At 35.3% G+C, this 22,280-nt stretch overlaps 1 protein-coding gene across 1 annotated transcript in view; it reads left to right on the top strand.

Moving 5' to 3' along the window:
• pcnx2 (pecanex 2) overlaps window positions 1-22,280 on the top strand; it is a 48,187-nt gene that overhangs the window by 16,877 nt on the left and 9,030 nt on the right. The window contains exons 18-29 of the mRNA XM_056471281.1: window positions 489-581; window positions 742-892; window positions 3,253-3,394; window positions 5,811-5,988; window positions 8,128-8,236; window positions 10,440-10,569; window positions 12,301-12,359; window positions 13,194-13,409; window positions 15,511-15,764; window positions 17,963-18,196; window positions 19,681-19,784; window positions 19,926-20,070. Coding sequence (XP_056327256.1) covers window positions 489-581; window positions 742-892; window positions 3,253-3,394; window positions 5,811-5,988; window positions 8,128-8,236; window positions 10,440-10,569; window positions 12,301-12,359; window positions 13,194-13,409; window positions 15,511-15,764; window positions 17,963-18,196; window positions 19,681-19,784; window positions 19,926-20,070 — 1,815 coding nt within the window. The remainder of the gene's footprint in view (window positions 1-488; window positions 582-741; window positions 893-3,252; window positions 3,395-5,810; window positions 5,989-8,127; window positions 8,237-10,439; window positions 10,570-12,300; window positions 12,360-13,193; window positions 13,410-15,510; window positions 15,765-17,962; window positions 18,197-19,680; window positions 19,785-19,925; window positions 20,071-22,280) is intronic.

Here is a 22,280-nt window from a genome sequence, read left to right as displayed (position 1 = left end):
AAAATAAACTCTGTTTATAATTTAACTTAGTTAAGATCAAAAGTTGTATTTTCAGTAGTGTCACATGATTTTTGACATCACATGGTTCTTCAGAAATCATTCAGATTTAATGAATTCAATTCAGACTTAAGAAGCATTTTTTAGTATGATGGTTGAAAATAGTTTGTTATGGAAACTATCAGACATTTTCAGGATTTTCCTGATGAATAAATGGTTCAAAATAAGAGAATTTACTTGAATTATACATTTGTTATATTATTGAAAATATTTTTATTGTCAACTTCATCAATTTAAACGATTAAATTGTGGCTATTAAATTAAAGTACTAATTTCTTAAAACTAATATGTACCGGACAGCTGAAATAAAAAGCATTTATCTGAAATTTAAATGTTAAGCGAGAAATAGATGTATTTACTGTTTCTTCTGATTAATGTAATGCATTCCATTCTTAATTACGTCTTAAAGTCAATGTATTCTGTTGTTACAGAAAGAGATTTTACTGTCAGATCTGGTTGTTTGCAGTCTGGCCTCAGTTTTGACCTTTGCAATTACTGCCAGTACGGTTTTCCTGTCTCTAAGAGTGAGTTTCTCTTACTTGTTACATTTCTTACACACATCCTCTTCAAAATCTAAATCAAATCAGAGTTATCATAGAGAAACAATATCTACATGATACCTACCTATATTCAACACAGCTGGCAGTATTCAGTTCCACTAACATTCTGTTTTGTCCCATACAGCCATTTGTGTCCATAGTGTTGTATGCAGTAGCAGCCACTGTGGGCTTCGTGACCCACTATCTGATCCCTCAGTTACGAAAACATCACCCCTGGTTGTGGATCTCTCATCCTGTGCTGAAGAGTAAAGAGTATTCACAGTTTGAACCCAGAGGTCAGTTTTCTTCATATGTGTATTTATCATACATTAACATGAGTAATAATATCATGCTATGTTTTAAAGGTGTCATAGAATGCATTAATACTTGTTTAAAGGATTCTCTGATATCTATATCGAAGCTATATGGCTTAGGTATACACAAAAAAATCTACAGAATTGTTTTTTTACCTATGTACAATCCAAGAAATTGGCGTTAGAGCAGTCTGATTTGACCTTATTTGGAAGGGTTGTGAATATTAATTAGCTCTGCTCTCATGCTGTCTTGGATGCTCACACAGCGTGATGCACTCTGGGAAAAACAATAAGCAAAACAATCATCAGGGATGTGATTCTTCCGCATAAATATCGCTTTCTGTATTTTCCGAGCTCAGTGGGGTTACCCCTGTAATTTGCATAAATCCAAAGTTTTTTTTAAGGGGGGGCAGGGGGGGTGTAATTGTAAACCTACCTGGGCTACTGTGTATAAACCATAATGATATTGTGAAGTCCTATAATGTGACGAAGCCGCTGACAATATGTAAGATTATGAAATCGCTTTGAATGTGTGTGCGGCTGTGCTCGCTCACATTTGCATGTCACGACCACGTGTGATCTATGTATTTTATAATTACAGCTGCAGGACGCACATTTGTTATTATTCTCTGCAAGTCATCTGTCCTTATGTCTACATTAATTCAGTGCTACAGCCTAGTACCTCAAATTTAATACCTGAAAGTGAAAGTTTAGATGATATTACAAATTTCTAAAAATATATTTTATAATTCATTAAAACTATTAAAAGCAGGGACTAAGCTGAAGGAAAGGGAGAGTGAAAGTGATAAACTCTTATTAGCGATATATGATTTTTTTTCTGGGTGGAATGTTAAAGTATATTAGGCTACTCAATTTAACTGTAATTAATATTTTTACAGTTCGAATTGTTGACTGACTAGTAGTTTATTTATCACATTGGAATAAAGAGTCGACTAAATTACAGGGAAAGTTATATTCTGTGGACACAAGAGAACAAACAGAGTTAGTGGCGCCATCTAGCAGTGGTGTGTGGATCTGTCCCGACATTGAGATGCAAAGTATTAACCTTTTAAATATTACTTAAGTCACTATTAAACTGCTAAACATTTAAACTGATAAAACAAAAAAAAAAAAACGAAACTTACATTGTGTGGCTAATAACAAATATATGCCTGAATCATACTTCAGCTGTCAAAAATATTTGAAAAAAATTAATAGATGCCTTGTCGAATGACAATCGTTTCAACTAAAGTTAGGATTGAGTGAGTTAACTGTCTATAACAGCTCCTGAGTTATGTATTGTGGATGTAATATAGGCAAAATTAAAATTATATCCAACAAAAAGCATTGACATTTTTTTTTAGAGTTTGTTATATTATATAGTTATATTGTGGGTGTAATGTGCATGACAACGCAGACATGTGCACTAATATCAACCTTTATCAATTAATATCAACCTTTGCGTATTCAGATGAGGATTATGAAGCTTATTGCAAACTTTTCAAACCAGAATAAATTGGTAAGAGCTATGTGATATGACACCAAGCATAAATGTGCATTAAACACTTATAATAAAGTTTACATGTGTCTGTTGCCTCATTAAAAACATACAGTACACATGTCTGCTGTCTCATTACACAAATATGCAGCAAACAGATACATTACACAAAAGTTAAACAGACCTTATGCCTCTTCGGGGTCTTTAATAAATCTATAATCCATCTTTTTCCAAATTTTGCATTCTGATGACAACCAGCTGTGATGAGATGAGGTATTCCATGCCTGGTTGCATTAACTGAGAGCTCTATAATGCCAGTCTCATTTTGTCTAAACATAATTGTTATAATCTCACTGGGAAACATTGCATGTTAATGATCTTATGCACAACATCACAGACAGGGTTTTGTTCTGACAGTCTGTTTTCACCAGGATTTCTTCACTCACAGTATACTGTATACATGAGAACAAGGAAACAATGGTGTTTGAGGCTCATGGTCTGTCATTGCCATGTACTGAACTACTACAGTATTATTCAGCTGTGTCTGTATATACAGATTTTTATTCTACGTCACCTTTAATAGAAGACGCTCACTTGTCATTGTTGAAAACAGTTTTTGTTGGACAAAAATGAAAGTTTTTCATGATTCCTTGATGAATAGACAGTTTAAAAGAAGAACATTGTTTTGAAGTGTTTTTGAAACATTATAAATGTATTTACTGTCACATTTGATCAATTTAATGCATCATTGCTGAAATATAGTAAAAGTTTTTTAATACATAAACTCTTTGATAAATAGACAGCTCTATAGCATTTAATTGAAATCTAATTGTTGTGATTTCAGAGGACGCTCACTTGATGTGGTTCGAGCGTCTTTATGTGGGGCTGCTGACTTTTGAGAAGTACATTGTCTATCCAGCCATAATCCTCAGTGCACTTACAAATGATGGCTTCGCCCTTAGCCATCGGAAGAAACTAGGAATACAGTAAGTATCATTCAACTTATTCTTGTTGAAGGTTTCTGGCAGTCCTGTAATTTACATTTTAAAATAAATGTTGTGCTATGCGCCACTAGTATTATGTTGAAACCACCCAAACTTAAATTAAGCATAGAATAAAAATCGGTTCCTATTTTCAGTTTCCAATTAAAATATTTTCAGTTTAAAATTAATTTATAATTGGACTCTCTTTGCATGTAATGATCACAATTGATTGACTAATAATGATCAGATACATTTCTGCAAACAGATTCAGTTGGTTCTGTGATTCACTAATTCCTAAGAGCTGGTTATGTTATGCCATACTCTATTATCCATATAATAGACGATATAATTATAAATAGCTGATTAATACAGAAAGTTTAGGTCTCCACTTTGAATACATAAAATTTAACAGATGCATGACATGAAGGGTTTAATTTTATCTCAGTTTTAGATTAAATTCTGCTTTAGGAATCGAAAAGCCCTACCCTAGCAGGCTATAAATATATTAGCATCGTCTATATTTTGTTGTTAATCTTTTGACAGCATATACTGTAGAAAAAAAATTAAGAGGCCACTTGAAAGTTCTCAGTTTCTCTGAGAAACTGCATGAATACTGCATTCATTAAGTATGGGTTTAATTAAAATGTTTATATTAATTTTATTCCATAAAGGTTGGATAATATTGTTTTCTAAATTTAAAATAAACATATTGTCATTAAAAGTTTTCCTTTGTTTTTTCTGAAAAAGAAAAGTTGCCAAAATAACAAATGTTTTCATTTGTTTTGAAATAATAAAAAAATGGTATTGTGTTGGCAAAAGATGAATATAAACATCTAAAAACGGAATCATTTTGTTTTTCTTTTATTTTTTTTTTAATTTGGAAGAAATTTCATCTGTTCTTTACAGAATACAATTAGTGAAGTTTTCAAACTAATTTCGAGAGGAGCACGTGATATGATTGACTGCAGCTGGCCACTCATCTACATTCACTAGTTAGCCAATCAGATTAACCCCAACTCACTATAAGTAGCCTAGCTAGAACTACTCTCTTATCTTCGTTTTTCGAAGAAACCCCCCATCCACCCCATCTCCTCCTCCTTTCTACCTCTTACCACGGGGAGCTCTCGAGAACCACCTGATCTCGTACTCCCCGCATATGCTCTATGGACCAGGCGGGAGCCCTGGGCTCACCTATCTCCGAGCTCAGGGTTCTCTCCCGGGACAGCATGCCAAACCTGCTAACAGTTGTCAAACAATATCTAAGTGTGAACTCTTGAAATAAAGTTACATTCTTAAAATGTTAACAAATTTCATATCAGATTTATATTATTTTGTTTATTCATTATTGTAAAAAATAATAGGCATTTTGGCCAACATGCAGGCTCATTCTAAAAACGTAGCCCTATACACATTTCTGGAGATCAAAAATTATGTAGCCAGAAGCATTTCATCTTTAAAATGAACGCTACGAAGTGTTATGATGCCGCCGATGGCTTCTGTTACTTTTTGCGCTGACCACTTACCTCCGTATGGACGTTTTTTCCGCTGTTACCAGTTTGCCTCAATAGCTCACCTTGTACGTCGGCAGACCTAAGATACAGAGAGGAGTTAACTGCGATGACGGGGTTGAAGTCTGGTGAAGAACGTTTCCAGAAAATGGGTTAGACAAAACAAAAGCCAATAAATAAGATTAACAAGTGAATAACAGAGTGAGAATGTGGTAAAAGCTGACAACGTGGTAAAAATCAAGGGGCTTTTCTTTTTCTGGATTGCTTTTCAAAACACAGTCGGTTGGGTTTGAGGAAGTGGGTGGGCGCTGGACTGGTCAATCTATACTTTTAAAAACACTATTAGTTGGGTTTAGGGAAGGGAGTGGGTAGGGTTATCGGTTGGTTGGTCAGTTAGTCAGTCAGTCAGTCGACAGCAGCCTCTGGTGGATTTACATGAGAACAGCAGGCACGGATGGCACTCGCTAGAGAAATTTGAGATCAGAAAAAGCATACACAGTAACCTTAGGTGGTTTTGCGAAAACAAAAACTGCAATAAAACGTACCTCTATGGCATATTTGGCACTCTCCAGAAATGTATATAGGGCTACGTTTTCAGAATGGTTGATTTTGGTATATGTTGTCATTTTGACTACTTCGCACACTTAAATTACCATTAGCTATTGGTACTCTTATAAGTGTATGACATGTTTTAGTAATAACGTTAAACATTTTATTCCAAAATGAATAAAAATTCATCAATAAGTGCTGCTTTGTTAATTAAGTATTAATGTTAATTCATAATGTCTATATCTGGTCTCCTCAACTGACATTTTACCGCTGGTGTTAGCAGAAGCTGGCATGTGTTTGCTGTGTTTGGCTGTTTTCTGCCTCGTCACCTGAGTGTCTCAGGCGTCTGTGTCTCGCTCCAGCTGTGATGTCTTGTTGATGACAGTTGCTGGGATGAAGCTTCTTCGTGCCTCCTTCTGCGATCCCAGCTACCAGTTCCTCACGCTCATCTTCACCATCGTCTTCTTTGAGTTCGACTGCAGCAGTGCCTCCGAGACGTTCCTGCTCAACTTCTTCCTCATGTCCATCATCTTCAACAAGGTCAGTGCTGTAAGACATAAGATGGACAGGGTGAATCTTCAAGAAAGCCCTACGCATTAGCAGACCTTCGCGTTAGCTTTAGCGTACAACCACAATTCTCAAAAATTTGTGACTTTTTGTAAAAGGCAATAAAATCTAGGGATGCACCAACATTTTAACAAAAACTTTTAAATGATGATTCCCCTACAGATATTGGTCAATTGGACTATACATTACTACACAGTTCTAGCTTTTTTTTGCATTAAATACAATTTACAGAACATGGATTGGATCCATTTAACATTCAACTGTCCAAAATTCTATGAGGGCACAAATTATGATTAAAAATGACAATATTCAGAGGTGATTGATTATAGCTATTTAGTATTTCTTTTAACAACATTAATAATTACTTGACATATAATAGAACATACTGTATTTATATAGACAAGGTAAGGTTTAAGTTTATTTATATAGCCCATTTCATACACAATGGTAGTTTAAAGAGCTTTACATAAACAAGAATAAAAGACACAAGAAAATAAAATGATTAAAAGAATTAAAAATTATTTTAAAAAATGGTTAAAACAGATTATAAAAGAATGAAAAAGAAAAGAAAGACATAATAGTGTGATCTTTTGGACGTAGCACAGTGCTCATTCAGTAAAGGCATAGCTAAACAGATGTGTTTTATATCTGGATTTGAATGTACCTAATGTTGGAGCACATCTGATCAGTTCTGGAAGTTGATTCCAGAAGCAGGGTGCGTAGTAGCTGCAACTGTCTGACTGTCTTTTTGGGAAGGCCAGTGAGGAGGCTGTTACAGTAATCCACCCTGCTGCTGATAAGTACTCACAGGAGACAAAGCATCTAATTCCTGCAATGTTTTTGAGATGATAGTATGCTGATTTACTGACTGCTTTGACATGACTACTGACCATCAGATCTGACTCGAGAATCACACCAAGATTCTTGACATTATTTTTTGTTGTTTGACCCTAAGAGCCAAGGTACACACTTGATAACCTCATCTCTATTCTCAAACGCAATGACTTCAGTTTTCTCTTTGTTTAACTGAAGAAAGTTTTGGCACATCCAACTGTAATTTGATCAATGCATTGGCAGAGGGTGTCAATGGGGCTTGTAGTCATTAGACAATAAGGCTAAGTAGACCTAAGTGTCATCAGCATAGCTGTGGTCGGAGGTTTGCTTTTCTTTCCTCATTATTTGGCTGAGTGGGAGAATATAAAGGTTGAACAGGAGAGGTTTAATAACAAATTATAACAAATAAGTAAAATCTAAATATTTCTGCTCTAGAAAACTATTGACTCACTAAAATGCAGTAAAAGTCTAAAAGTTTATTTTATTGTTCAAGACATTTTAGCCTAAACTAACCAATGGATTTGTGCCAGCGCTTGAGCCTTGTGTACCAGTTGTTTTGAATAAAAAAAAATTAAATCTATCTTTTCCCTGTTAAAAGGAATTTTTAAAGGAACCCTAACCACCCACGACAGTGATGGGCGAAGTTTCTATTTTAGAAACCTTTCTATGATCGCCTCAGATGCTGATTATGTGCTTTATTTAGAGATAAATGTTACCCGTATGAAACCATTTCACATGACATTTATATATCCATACTGAAAATAAAGTAATTAGCAAAAACACACGTTAAATGTGAACCTTAAAACTGTGACTCAGTGGAAACCAACAACATCGGTCACTCAGCATGTACTTCTAATCATGTTAATGAGGTTAATATTAAATATCTAGATTATAAGCCTGTCTGTCAGTGGTAGTGCAGTGTACTATTCTTCTCTTCCAAATGTCTGTGGTATTTAAATGTTTCTGTCGTGGTGCGTCTGGTCTGGAAAGACCAACTGTTGTCACAGAAATCTTGTCATGTCTTGTGTTGTTTGGAGACAATGTTAGCAAATCACAGATTCTCGACTTCGTTCCATTTTACAAAATGTCCCAACTTTTTCGAAAATGTGGTCGTACATTTCTTATATAGGGTAATAAAACAACAATACAGTTCTCTTTTATACCAGACTGTTGTCTAAAATAGCTCTCAGACACACAGTGCATTTAGTAGCTAGTCCCCAAAATAGCTTTCTCTGTGTGTGTTGTAGCTCTGACAGCAGCTCTTTGTTTGCTCTTTAGCTTTGGGATCTCCTCCACAAGCTGCACTTCATTTTGGTTTACATCGCCCCCTGGCAGATCGCATGGGGTAGTGCATTTCACGCATTTGCACAACCTTTTGCTGTACCTCGTATCCTTACAATGTGTACTGCTTCAGTGTTTTTATTGACGATAAAGACTTAAGGGGATAATTCTACCAAAAGTCAAACTTTACTTGCTATTTATTCACCCTCAAGTATTTACAAACCATTATGAGTTTTTTTCCCCTGTTGAACACAAAAGAGGATACTTTGAAGAATGTTGAAAACCAGTAATCATTGACATCCATAGTAGGAAAAACAAATACTATGAAAATTACAGGTTTGCATATAACATAAATTCTTTTGTGTTCACTAGATGAAAAATAGGTTTATGTCAAGTGAAAGATGAATAAATGATGACAGAATTTTCATTTTTAATTTGAAGTTAACCTCTAATAAGTAAAAGTAGTATTATTTAGAAAATATTTGCTATTTAAGAAATATTTGATACCACGTTTGTTTGATATGTTATACCATTTTTATAAAATATATTATATATTATATTATAAATATAATTTTATATATATATATATATATATATATATATATATATATATATATATATATATATATATATATATATATATATATATATATATAATATATATATATATATATATATATATATATATATATATATATATATATATATATATTATATAATAAATTATTTATAGTCTTTATTTTAACACTGTATCTTTTCTGAAATGTGCGATGACTTGTATTCCTAATTGACTTATATGTGAAAAAGTGTACACATTTGGATTTAAGATGATGACATCATTGACTAATTCTTGTTAATTTTAAAATACATGTTTATAAATAAATATGTAATATGTTAATAGTAGAAATAATAGAAAGTATTCAATAATATTACATTGACATTTTAATATACTGCATGTACAATATTTAATTGCATTTAAAGATTTTTACTAACTAAACTAAACATCAAAAATTTTGCATGCAAAATGTCTTACATTTTACTATATTTATCGACTATCTCAGAATTATATACCAGTGTGACTTATCTGTTGTAGGTTTTTTTTTAACAAAAAATACTATATTGATCTGCACTGTAAAACATTTTAAGTCAGTACAACAACAACAAAAAAACATAATCATTATTTTCTTTTGCTTTTTCTTGTTCACTCAACCTTTGAAAACATCAGCTGCACTGACCTCAAATTATTTGTCAGTAATACAAAAAACATTTAGTTGGGTTAGAACAAGATTATTAGTTTTCTCGAGAGGTAAACTACTCTGTAACAAAACTTTTTAAGTTGTGCTAACTAAATTTATTTTGTCTGCAGAACTGGAATGCCTGAATTTAAGTGAACAAATAAAAGCAATCTTTATTTCCTTTCTCATGTACTCAACATTTTTCTTTTTTTCCCGCATTTACTTGATAGGACTGTAGAGAATATAGACAGGAAAGTGTAGGGAGAGAAGAGAGGGGAAGGATTGGCATAGGACCTCGAGCCGGGAATTGAACTCGGGTCGCCATAAACTCCGGAGTGCCATGTGTTGACGCACTAACCACTACACCATTCAAGAGTTCCCACTTAGATATGCTTGGCGTTTAAAGCAGGTTTGGCATGCTGTCCCGGGAGAGAACCCTGAGCTCGGAGATATTTGAGCCCAGGGCTCCTGCCCAGTCAATAAGCATATCAGGAGATCCTAGATCAGGTAGGTCTCGAGAGCTCCCCCTTTAAAAAAGGGAGGAAAAGGAGGAGATGGGGTGGAAGGGGGGATTCTTCCAAACAAAGATAGAGCAGTAGGAAGAAAATGATCCATTTATAGCAAACTAGGATCACTCTGATTGGATTATTACTGATTACAGATGAGCAGCCAGTCGTGCTCAATCATATCACGTGCTCCTCTCGAAATTAGTTTATGAAACTTCACTTGGTGTTGAGCAAACTAAAAAAACTCTTTTGGAAATTGGTGCTAAGAAATAATACATTATCAGAACAAACAAACACAGCTGATGTTTTCAATAGTTGAGTTGAGTGTTTTTTTTTATTGTTGTACTGACTTTTTTACAGTGTGGTGTGACATATGCATGACTTAATTTCTATATTATATATTCATTTATATTTAATATTATATTCTATATTCGTCAGTATTTTTATTCAAGTGTGAACACTTATACTGTAAGCCCCTGACAGTAAGGAACTCTTAAAGCTCTATTGTAATAGCTTAAATGTACCTCCAGATGTTTTGCATATATTTGTACTTAACGGATGATCTCAGACTCTGCCATGCTGCTGCTGCAGACATTTATCACAACGCTCTTCTACACGCCGCTCAGCCCTTTCCTCGGAAGTGCCATCTTTATCACCTCTTATCCACGGCCTGTAAAGTACTGGGAGAGAAACTACAAGTAAGTCGCATGTTAATTACACTTGGACTTTGTAACAAGTGAAGAAAAAGAACTTGTTACTCCTAATAGAATTCATTTTTCAAACTCAATTATTATTTTGCTTTTTAAATTGGGACATGTAGAGAAAGTAAAGAAAAGAGGAAGAAAACATGTACAAAATTGGAGAAAATTCTTCTGCATACATACAGCAGGTCTAATAAACCAGAGAAAACTAAACAAAAGCACAAACTGAGATTAAATGTACATGCCATTTTTGAAACATTTTTTTCCACGGTTTGACTTTGGAAAACATTCATCAAGTATAGGAAGAATACTGTTTCTATATTTTTATAAGAAATAACAACAATAAAATGGGAGTAAATGGTAGTGCGTTGATGAGTTGGAGAAGACAATTCAGAAGTACACACTCACTGTCCACTTTATTGGTTACACCTTACCAGTACCGGGTTGAACCCCCTTTTGCCTTCAGAGCTGCTTTAATCCTTCATGGCATAGATTCAACAAGGTACTGGAAATATTCCTCAGAGTTTTTGGTCCATATTGATATGATAGCAACACGCAGTTGCTGCAGATTTGTCAGCTGCACATTCATGATGCAAATCTCCCGTTCCACTACATCCCAAAGGTGCTCTATTGGATTGATATCTGGTGGCTGTGGAGGCTATTTGAGTTCAGTAAACTCATTGTCATGTTCAAGAAACCAGTCTGAGATGATTCACACTTTATAACATGGCACGTTATCCTGCTGAATGTAGCCATCAGAAGATGGGTTCACTGTGTCATAAAGGGATGGACATGGTCAGCAACGATACTCAGGTAGGCTGTGGTGTTGACACAATGCTCAATTGGTACTAATGGGCCCAAAGTGTGCCCATCACCACCAGCCTAAACCATTGATACAAGGCAGGATTGATGCATGCTTTCATGTTGTAGACGCCAAATTCTGACCCTACCATCTATTGTCCAATTTTGGTGAGCCTGTACGAATTGTAGCCTCAGTTTCCTGTTCTCAGCTGACAGGAGTGGCCCATCTGCCTCAAGGTTGGACGTGTTGTGCGTTCAGAGATGCTCTTCTACATACCTCAGTTGTAACGCGTTGTTTTTTGAGTTACTGTTGCCTTTCTATCAGCTTGAACCAGTCTGGCCATTCTCTTCTGATCTCTGGCATCAACAAGGCATTTGCGCCCACAGAACTTCCGCTCACTGGATATTTTCTCTTTTTCGGACCATTCTCTGTAAACCCTAGAGAAAATCCCAGCAGATCAGCACTTTCTGAAATACTTAGACCAGCCCGTCTGGCACAAACAACCATGCCAGATTCAAAGTCACTGAAATCACCTTTCATATACTTCACATAGTTTACTTTTTATATAGTGTACATGAAAAATGCATTGAGCTTCACGGTGATGTAATGTACTGTCAGAATAATTCTCTATTTCAGTGCTCTAGAAAAAAATAAGTATATTTGATCATTTAGAAAGCAACTGTTGGTACTGGACATGCCTTGTTTCCTCTGGGACAGAGTTCCTTCATAGTCAATGGGTTTTATCTGAAGTCCAGCAGCTTGTAGTAGAAGAGAGAGAAAGCCACACGATGCTGAATTATTGATGTCGTTTCCAACCGCAGATGTGATGACAATGTTTTTCTTGTTGATATTAAAGTTGAATGGTGGCAAAGGCATCAGATGAAATGACTCTGAATGTTTCTGTCGATTTGACTGCTTTTTTTTAGCACCAAACGGATTGACAATTCCAACAGCCGACTAGTGTCTCAAGTGGACAAAGAAACAGGTAAATACTGTTGATTTATGTTAGACATCAAAATGACATTAAAATGATTTTCACGCATCAAAAGAATGTGTCTACAGTTTGAAATGTTTACTCCTCATATTAGAAATGTCCTGTTTAAATATTTTTTACATAATTTACATACATATTTGCATAATTTATATAATAATTTGAAAAATGCCATTAATTGTTTTTAGATATTTATACTTAAGATCGTAACATTTTCTCTTCTGAATTATTCGGTTCACTTCAAGTAAAATTCTATGTAAAATCACTTGTGTAGATAACATTTTCCCTAAGTCCTTTCAAATATTCTGCAGAAATCATTTTTTAGTTATTGTCTCTAGTCCTGATATCTAAAAATTCTTAAACCATAATGCATTTTCTAGACAAGTAAAAATATTATCTTGTTTTCAAAAATAATAATACAAATTAAGTGAGTTGTTCCCTTAAAACAAGCTAAATAATCTGCCAGTGGGGGTAAGCAAAAAAAAAAACTAGCAAAAAAACTTATTTTAAAGTGAGGAAAAACTCACTTAATTTATTATACAACCTATGGAAGTTTTTTTGCCAATAAAATATGAATAATACATAAAATAATACATAAAATATCACCCAAAAGTTCTGTATACAATAAGGGAAATTTAGATTTTTGGGTGAACCTTCCCTTTCACTTTTTAATTATTACTATTTTAATTTATTTATTTTAATTTACACATTTTGTGTTTTTCCAGCATGTCTGACACTGTTTCTTAATTAAACATTTCTGCTTTTCCTAATGGTGTGGATTTATTTACAATAAAAGTGTTGAGATGATGTTGTGCTGTCATTATGTAGGCTGTGATGACAACAATCTGAACTCCATCTTCTACGAGTATCTGACGCGTTCGCTCCAGCACTCACTGTGTGGAGACCTGATGCTGGGCCGCTGGGGGAATTATTGTGCTGGAGACTGCTTCATCCTAGCCTCCGACTATCTCAACGCTCTCGTTCATCTAATCGAGGTTGGAAACGGTCTGGTCACCTTCCAGCTACGAGGCCTGGAGTTCAGGGGTGAACACTTTGAACAGTTTATTGTCATCGTACTGATGTCATTAGCTACCATTCCATCTATGTTTTCATGTGCATTTGAGGATATTAAATAAAAAAGATCAATGGAAACACCAAGATGTGCATAAATGATAAAAATTGAATATAAGTTTATAAATAAAATAATCAGATTTTATTTTAATCAGATACAGTGAAGTTTCTTTATATACTAATTTCGAGAGGATCACATGCTTATGATTGATCACGGCTGGTCCCGCATTAGCTAACACATGATTGACCAGATGATTCCTAGCTCACTATAAATAACCAGAGTTTCTTATCTCAGTAAATTCGTCTTGAAGAATCCCCCCTCCCACCTCAACTCCCCCTTCTCTCTAGATTGGGCATCACGACGGCCCAGTAATTAGCACTGTTGCCTCACAGCAACTGGTTAAAGTCCTGAACCAGTCGACATTTCTGTGCGGAGTTTGCTTGTTCTCCCCGTGTTCGCATGGGTTTCCCCCGGGTTCTTCGTTTTTCTCTCACAGTCCAAAAACACATGACCTAAAGTAAATTGAACATTCTTAATTGGCACCATAGCCAAGCCCTTAGTAAGCCGTATATCTCTCTTTAGCCATCGCTATATCTGTCATTGGCCAGAAATAAGTCGGGGGAGTTCATCGAGATCTTATGAGCTCAGTGTGAACTCTTGAAATTATGTGCATACACTATGTACAATGTAACTATACTAACTATTGAACTAATCTTATGTCACAACTTAAATGTTGCTTTAATATTTCTGTAAACATCTTTCTACAAAAGTACACCCTCTAAATGAATCTGTATAGTTCCGTGCCTCCTAGAACCATCTAACATGATAATTTTTACAACCATCAGGTATGGGCCTCCAAACTAAAAGATAACATGACAGAGTTTGTTAGTGTGTGTGTGTGTGTGTGTGTGTGTGTGTGTGTGTGTGTGTGTGTGTGTGTGTGTGTGTGTGTGTGTGTGTGTCGTTTGCTTATTTATGATTCACCTTTTTCCATATGGGATAGCTGTGTTTTGGGGAACCTCCATTCAAAAGAAGTGAAACGATGAAATGATGAAAATCATGTTACGCTTGATATTTTAACAATACAAGCATTTACATTCCACACGCATATCTGAGTTTACTGTGTTTTGTTCCTCTAGATTATTTTCTCATTGCATATTTCCTACAGCACAGTAATATGTTTGCAATATGTTTACAAACATGTTCAACATGTTTGTAATATCACTGTGGGAAGTTTTTGGAGTTATTCATGGTCTGCAGAATGTTTTATTATTTTTCTAAATAGTTGCCTTTTGACATTTCAAGAGTTCACACTTGGATATTGCCTGGCAAAGGAGAAAAGGTGGAGATGGGGTGGATGGGGGATTCTTCAAAAAATGAAGATGAGGGAGTAATGTTAGTCAGGATATTTTTTAGTGAGTTTGGAATGATCCGATTGGCTCACTAATGATTACAGATGAGAGACCAGCCACGATCAATCATACCATGTGCTCCTCTAGAAATTAGTTAGTGAAACTTCGCTAAGTGAATGAACTGTCATAAGTGAACATTTTTTGAAAATGAGAGTTATATATCACCTTAAACATTTTATTGATATTTGGTTTGCTAGGATTTAAAAATTTTTGCCTGACATACAATCACAAATCTAAAAATCTGAGGGTATGAAATAAAAAAAAATTCAGCCTTTAAATGTGTCTAAATTAGGTTCTTAGCAATGCCTGATAAAACCTATGTTTTGATATATTTACAGTAGGAAATTGACTAAATATATTCACTGAACATGCTGTTTACTTAATATGTAAATGATTTTTGGCATAAAAGAAAAATCAACAACATTGACCCATATATTTTTGCAACATAACACTACCAGTTGTTTAAAAGAATTGACTAATTGTTTGCAGTCTAGAAGAATTACTCCCATAATTCACACAAAGCATCAAAGATTGCACAAAAATGTCAATTATAGGAAGAGAAGTGGTTTCTCAGCCTCACATATCATCATATCAAAAGAATTCCCTGGAAATGTTCATTTGTCTTCTCTTTAACACCTGTCTGGTTGTGTCTTTTGATCAGGAACGTACTGTCAGCAGCGGGAGGTGGAGGCCATCACTGAGGGTGTGGAGGAGGATGATTACTGCTGCTGCTGCGAGCCCGGTCACTTGCCACATGTGTTGTCCTGCAACGCGGCCTTCAATCTCCGCTGGCTGGCTTGGGAAGTGACCACCACAAAGTATCTGCTGGAGGGGTACAGCATTAGTGAGAACAACGCTGCCACCATGCTGCAAGTTTATGACCTGCGCAAGCTGCTTATTACTTACTACCTGAAGGTATGACAGAGAGAAAACTCCAATTAAAAAGACAAAAAATAGCTCAAACACAGCTCATAAAGATACTCATTAAAGATAAACCAAATCATTTTATAATAACAGATCTGAACATTTCCCAATAGGAACAATTTATCTATCTTTCTAACTGTATGAGCGCTGTTAGGATGTCTGATAGGATGATACCAACTTTAGAATTGTGGGTTGTGCAGTACTTTGCCTTTTTTTTAACATTCTTTCACCCACCCTCAGTTTCTAAAGCAGGTTTCTACAACATTACCAAAAATGTGTAATAGTTCTCAAAGGGAATTATGCCATATCATATTTTGTGTGTGTGTGACTAATCATCACTGCTATAGTGAACTAATTAATGAAGAAGCTTTTCTGATTCAGATTCTTCAGATTAATACACACTACTGGTCAAAAGTTTGGAGTCAGTTTTTTTTTGTCATGTTTTTTTAAGAAAATGATTCCATTCATCAAGGGGGTAAATGTAATAAAATGTTAAATTGTTAAATGTTTATTAAAATTTTAATTTCTTATTATATGTAGTTTCAAATTAAATGATTACTCCAGTCATTATTGCTTTTATTACTATTGCCATTAATAATAATGATATTAATAATAGTAATAATAATAATAATTAATAATGTTAGAGTGATTTCTTAAGGATCATGTGACAGTAAAGACTGCAGTAATGAAGCTGAAAATTCATCTTTAAAATCCCTGGAATAAATGATTAAATTAAATTAAAAATGATAAACTTTTGAACATTACTTTATTGAACAGTTATTTTATAGAGTGCAATAACATTTCACAATTTTACAATTTGTACTGTATTTTTGATGAAATAAACACAGCCCTGGTGAGCAGGATGAGCTTATTTTAAAACATTTAAAAATCGTACTGACTCCAGACTTTTGACTGGTAGTGTACATCTTTGTTTTTTAAAACATTGATTTCGATTTTTTTGCTTACCTCTGTTCATTGTAATAATGCTCTATTATTTAATTACATTTCAATATACAGTTGAAGACAAATTAGAATAAATCCTTCTTCTTCTTTTTCACATATTTACCAAGTGATGTTTAACAAAGCAATGACATTTTTCATAGCATTTTCTAATATTAATAATAATAATATTATTAGCCTCCTTGAGATTTTTCTCTCTCGATTGGCTACAGAAGCACTGTTGGCCAATCACTTGCCTAATTACCTAACTTACCTAGTTAACCAACATAGGCTCATTCTGAAAACGTAGCCCTATATACAATTCTGCAGATCACGAATTATGTAGCTAGAAGTATATATGGCTGCATTTCATCTTTAAAACGAACGCTATAGGACGGTAAGACACCATTCCCTTTTGCGCTTACCAGCTGACCACTTACCTCCTAGTGGACAGCTTTTCTGTTGTTACCAGTTTGTCCAGTGGCTCGATGTGTACGTCGGTGGACTTAACATGCAGAGAAGAGTTGACCGCGACAACAGTGTTCGAGTCTGGCGAAGCAAAAGCTAAAAAACAAACAATAATAGTAAATAATAGGGTGAGAATGTGATAAAATCTTTTTAAAACACTAACGCTTTTTAAAACACTATTGGTTGGGTTTAGGGAGGGTGGGTGGTAGTATCGGTTGGTCGGTCAGTCAGTCAGTCAGTCAGTCAGTCAGTCAGTCGACAGCAGCCTCTGGTGGATTTACGTGAAAACAGCAGGCACCAATGGCACTCGCAAGAAAAATTTGAGATCTGAAAAAGCATACACAGCGGCCTCTGGTGGATTTATGTGAGAACAGCAGGCACGAATGGTACTCGTGAGAGAAATGTGAGTTCTGAAAAAGCGTACACAGTGGCCTCTGGTGGATCCACAAAAACAAAAACTCCAAAAAAGCTCCTGGGATGTATTCTCCAGAAATGTATATAGGGGTACGTACATGTAAACAGAATGAGGCTGGGTTGCAACTAACCTAGTAATGCCTTTAAATTACACATTAAGCTGAATACTGGTATCTTGCAAAAAAAAAAAAAAAAATAGAGAAATTATGATGTCATGACAATCATGACAATGACAAAGTAAATTTGTTATTAGACAGGAGCTATTAAAACTATCATGTTTGAAATATGTTGAAAAATCTTTCCAATGCACTTAAATAATAATTCACATAAAGGCTAATCGTTTTTTATTCAATCATTTATGTCTTTAGAGCATCATCTACTATCTGGTGATCAGCCCCAAGCTGCAGATGTGGATTAAAGACCAGACCATGCATGAAGCCCTGCTCTTCTACACTAAATGGCACCACATCGAGAAGGACCCGGCTGTGTTCAGCATGAAGATTGATGAAGATTACGTTCACTGTCTGCAGGGCGTCACCAGAGCCAGTTTCTGCAACGTCTACCTGGAGTGGATTCAATACTGTGCCAACAAACTAGAGGAGGTGAGGAGATACTAATGTCATGTACTTTATGTGATATACTAATTATATATGAGAAGGCTGACAGAGCAAAGGATATATGAGAATGCAGTAAAAACTAATTCATAAATTATGTGTGAACTTACCTTATGGAAGTTTCCTTTGGTTGGACAGTTGATCTATTTGCATCAGGGTATTTCTGTCAAAACTACCGGCGTTGTAAACCTCCTCAACTACTGCACGGTCTCACAGTTTGACGGAATAATTCAGGAGCAGCGTCATCTCATAGGATAAGGAAACTTTAATTAGATAACCATGCATAATTGAAGCACTCCTATGTCCTATTGAAGTGCAGTCCTATGCTACATGACCACCCAATGCCTTCCCAATGTAGATTTTAAACTCAGAAGATGAAGTTAGTGGGAGCAAGCTCAAATTTAGACAGTTGTTCCCAACAATTAAAGCTAACAAATGCTAATATTGTCTAAATAATGTTCAACACACAAAATAAATCTCAGAAAATTTAGTCCAGGGATTTTTGACCCTTTAAAGTCATCATGAAATCAAAACTGGCACTATTTTATTTTATAGTTAGCGTTGTTGTTCCTGAGGTAAACAGTAAAAAAAACTTTGGGTGAACTTTAAAACTTTTATAAGTGTTATGTTTAATTGAATAAAAAGTCTTAAAGGAATAGTGCACCTAAAATTGAAAATTTACTCTCCATTGACTCTCCATTTGTTCCAAACCCGTTTCATTTTTTATTATTTATATTTTTGCTAGCCATTGACTTCCATAGTACTTTTATTTTCCTACTATGGATGTCAACGGCTACCGGTTTCTTTGAAAGATATTTTTTGTGTTGAACAGAAAAAAGAAACTCATAAAGGTTTGAAACCCTCTGAGGGTGAGTTAATGAAGAGTAAAGTTTATTTTTAGGGTGAACTATCATTGTAACATTATGAAATGGTATAAGAAATTGTCATTTCAAAAGGTCTTAAATAAAGGGACACATAAACAGGAATAATAATGTAATTTATTTATTTATTTATTTATTTATTTATTTATTTAATTATCGCATAGCTGTGTGTAAGTTTACTTAACAAAAAGTATTCGAAATTGAAAGGTTTTGCATTCAGATGACAATGATTTTAAAATGATTCCTAAATCACATGGATCCATAGAAACAACTATGCTATAATATGCATGTTAGGCCAATAGTCGGTGACGTTATTCAGCACAAACACGTTCCTGTAGTCCACAATTACTGTTTTGGTTGTCAAGCAGTCAAAAAAGACTGTAAACTAAATGCATGATGCCACATATTTTTATTTAAAGTTTTAAAGTTCAAAGATTTAATTTAAAAATAAGTTAAAGCATCTTAATATGCTATTGAAATGTAAATCAATGGGTTTCAAAGCATTTCAAAGTTTCATTTTTGTGTGAACTGACCCTTTAAATTAGATTTTAAAACCCCCGCAGATACAGTTGTGTTTTTTTCTGTCCTCAGCCAGTGGACAGTGATGAAGATTCTCCTCTGGTTACTCTGTGTTTCGCTCTGTCTGTGCTTGGCCGTAGATCCCTCAGTACAGCGGCACACAACAGATCCAACAGGTAAAATATTCAACATCAGCCATAAGTAACGTGACTCAACAGTTAAATCATATAAACACAGCTTAATAAACAAACAGCTAGATTGATTGATGCCAGTTAAAATAAAAGAGGGAATGTATTTTTTACCGGTCTCCTCTACAGTCTAGAGTCCTTCCTCTATGGCTTCAACACACTGTTTAAAGGAGATTTCCGCATCGCTGCTAAGGATGAATGGGTCTTTGCTGATATGGACCTGCTGCAGACGGTTGTGGCCCCGGCAGTGAGAATGAGTCTGAAGCTCCACCAGGTGAGATGACTGACCTGGTGTTTACAAAGTCAGATTATTAATTAACATTCACTGCCCATTTTGTATCTTTAACACCATGTCCTAACAACATGCGCCAAGATCCCAGCAACAAGCAATTTGTCTGTCTGCACCAAAAGTGACGTGATATGACAGAAACATTTAAATACCAGCCACTGCACACCCAATGAAGCGGTGAAGGCTTTTAATCTAATTGGTACATATTAAATCTTTTAACATTATTAAAGTCCCCATGAACTGAAAGCTCATGTTGTTTTTGTTTGTAATGTGACGTAGTTCCTTGCGAAACGGAATGACAAACAGTGGGCGTGGCTTGATTTTTTTCTACTGCGAGCTGAATGGATGTAGTTAAGAAGGCATTTCATTTAGAATGTTCGAGAAAAGGGTTTGGGGAGAGTTATTACCACCTAACAAACACCTCCTCCATTTCTGGTTGTTGGCAAAACTGTCAGTTGGATCAGCATGGTTTAATATGTTAGCCACGCCCAATTTCTAATATATTCGTAATCTGACAATTTAACTAAAAAAAACAGGAAGTGCATTTTCAGATTTCAATTAAAGATTAGAAGGGCAAACCTAGTTTTGTTCATCACAAAACTAGCAATGTAAGCTAACAATCATATGGTTAGTTTTAATTTCTTGGGGACTTCAATAGGCTACCAAGTCACAGTTCTGAATTAAATTTTCAAAACATCTGATCTTCAAGGTTTGAGTTAAACTATCTTCTGCTGCTTTCAGTAGCATGGCAATAAATGTCACGTAAAATTATATTTAATCATTAGGAGCTTTTAAAGGGCACCTATGGTGAAAAATCTACTTTTCAAGCTGTTTGGACAGACGTATGTGTGGATATAGTGTATAGACCATCATATTGGGGTGATATAAACACACCCAGTCCTTTTTTTCAATTTAACAACATAAAAACGGTGGACCAATTGGAGCGGTTTTCAGACCGACCGCAACTTGACGTAGGAGTGCGGTCCCCCCGCCCACCAATTGATTGACAGCTGCGCGTATTAACATGTCCCAGTAGTCACGTGTATAATCATATCAACAAGACCAGACGTGCACAAAGCAACCGGGAATAAAAGATCTGTTCAGTTTGCTAGGATCATCAATCATCATCAAATGTGATCAAGAGTGAGTTTTACAAGTTTAAAATGTTTTAAAACAGAGCATGTGTGTAATAAAGTACAGCGATTTACTTCAGCTTTACTTCATCAGCACAGCCATGTCTCAGAACAATTATAGAGGAAGATGCTTCAGTCTCGATTTGTGGACGTTAAATCAGGTTTATTTTGTACATTTACATAACAGATATCCATACAGCAGTGGATATTAACCTGTATCCTGTCACATTTGCGTGCAAAAAGAGTGCAAAGCTAAACACGCTCTGTCTGTCTGTGTGTGTGTGTGTGTGTGTGTGTCTACTGCGGTGTGCACGCGTGTGAACCTTGTAACGACATTGTGTTTGACTCATCGATGCAACTGCACAACAAATACTCGTTGGTAAAGTTCTTACTGTAGTATTTCTCACAAACGTTTCGTAAGATCTGCTTCCTGTAAGTCTGTCTGTTGTCTGAGGCAGCCGAGGGAGATTAAGGCACGCAGAAAGGCACGTAGAAACGGTGGGCGGGGAGGACTAGCCTTAAAGGTGCAGTACGACAAAACAGCCCCCTAGTGCAGAAATGTATAAAATTGAATCTTGTAAAAGGTATAATAAAAAATCTGATGGGAGTTTTGAGCTGAAACTTTACAGACACATTCAGGAGGCGCAAAACACTTATATTAAATCTGAAAAAAGGGCTAACCTAGGTGCCCTTTAACACTGAACAAAGCACATAATCTTTACCTGAGGTCCTCTTTGTCACAGTAATATATGATGTTGTTATGCTGCGACGTTGCAGAAATAGAAACAGTTTCTAATATATACATTTTTGTGCATCGCCATCACGGATGGCTAGGACATTTTTTAAGACTGTTTAACATGGAAAAAAATGCTGGTGTGTCGCAGCGCCATGTAGTGTGTAGATAGGATATGGTGTGAGGCAAAACAATGTACAGGCAACACCAGTTTTTTTCATTCACTTGTCAATTTTCAGATTTGAGGCTTCGCAGTGTTGTGAACCTCGTGTTTTTGGTTTTTTTTTCAGTGTAATGCAAAGAAAACAAACAAAATACACGTTTATTTT

Source organism: Danio aesculapii, chromosome 13, assembly GCF_903798145.1.
Source record: "Danio aesculapii chromosome 13, fDanAes4.1, whole genome shotgun sequence".
In the NCBI taxonomy this organism is placed as follows: domain Eukaryota; kingdom Metazoa; phylum Chordata; class Actinopteri; order Cypriniformes; family Danionidae; genus Danio; species Danio aesculapii.
Note: the sequence above shows the minus strand (reverse complement) of the source record. Positions and strands in the feature narration are given on the sequence as shown.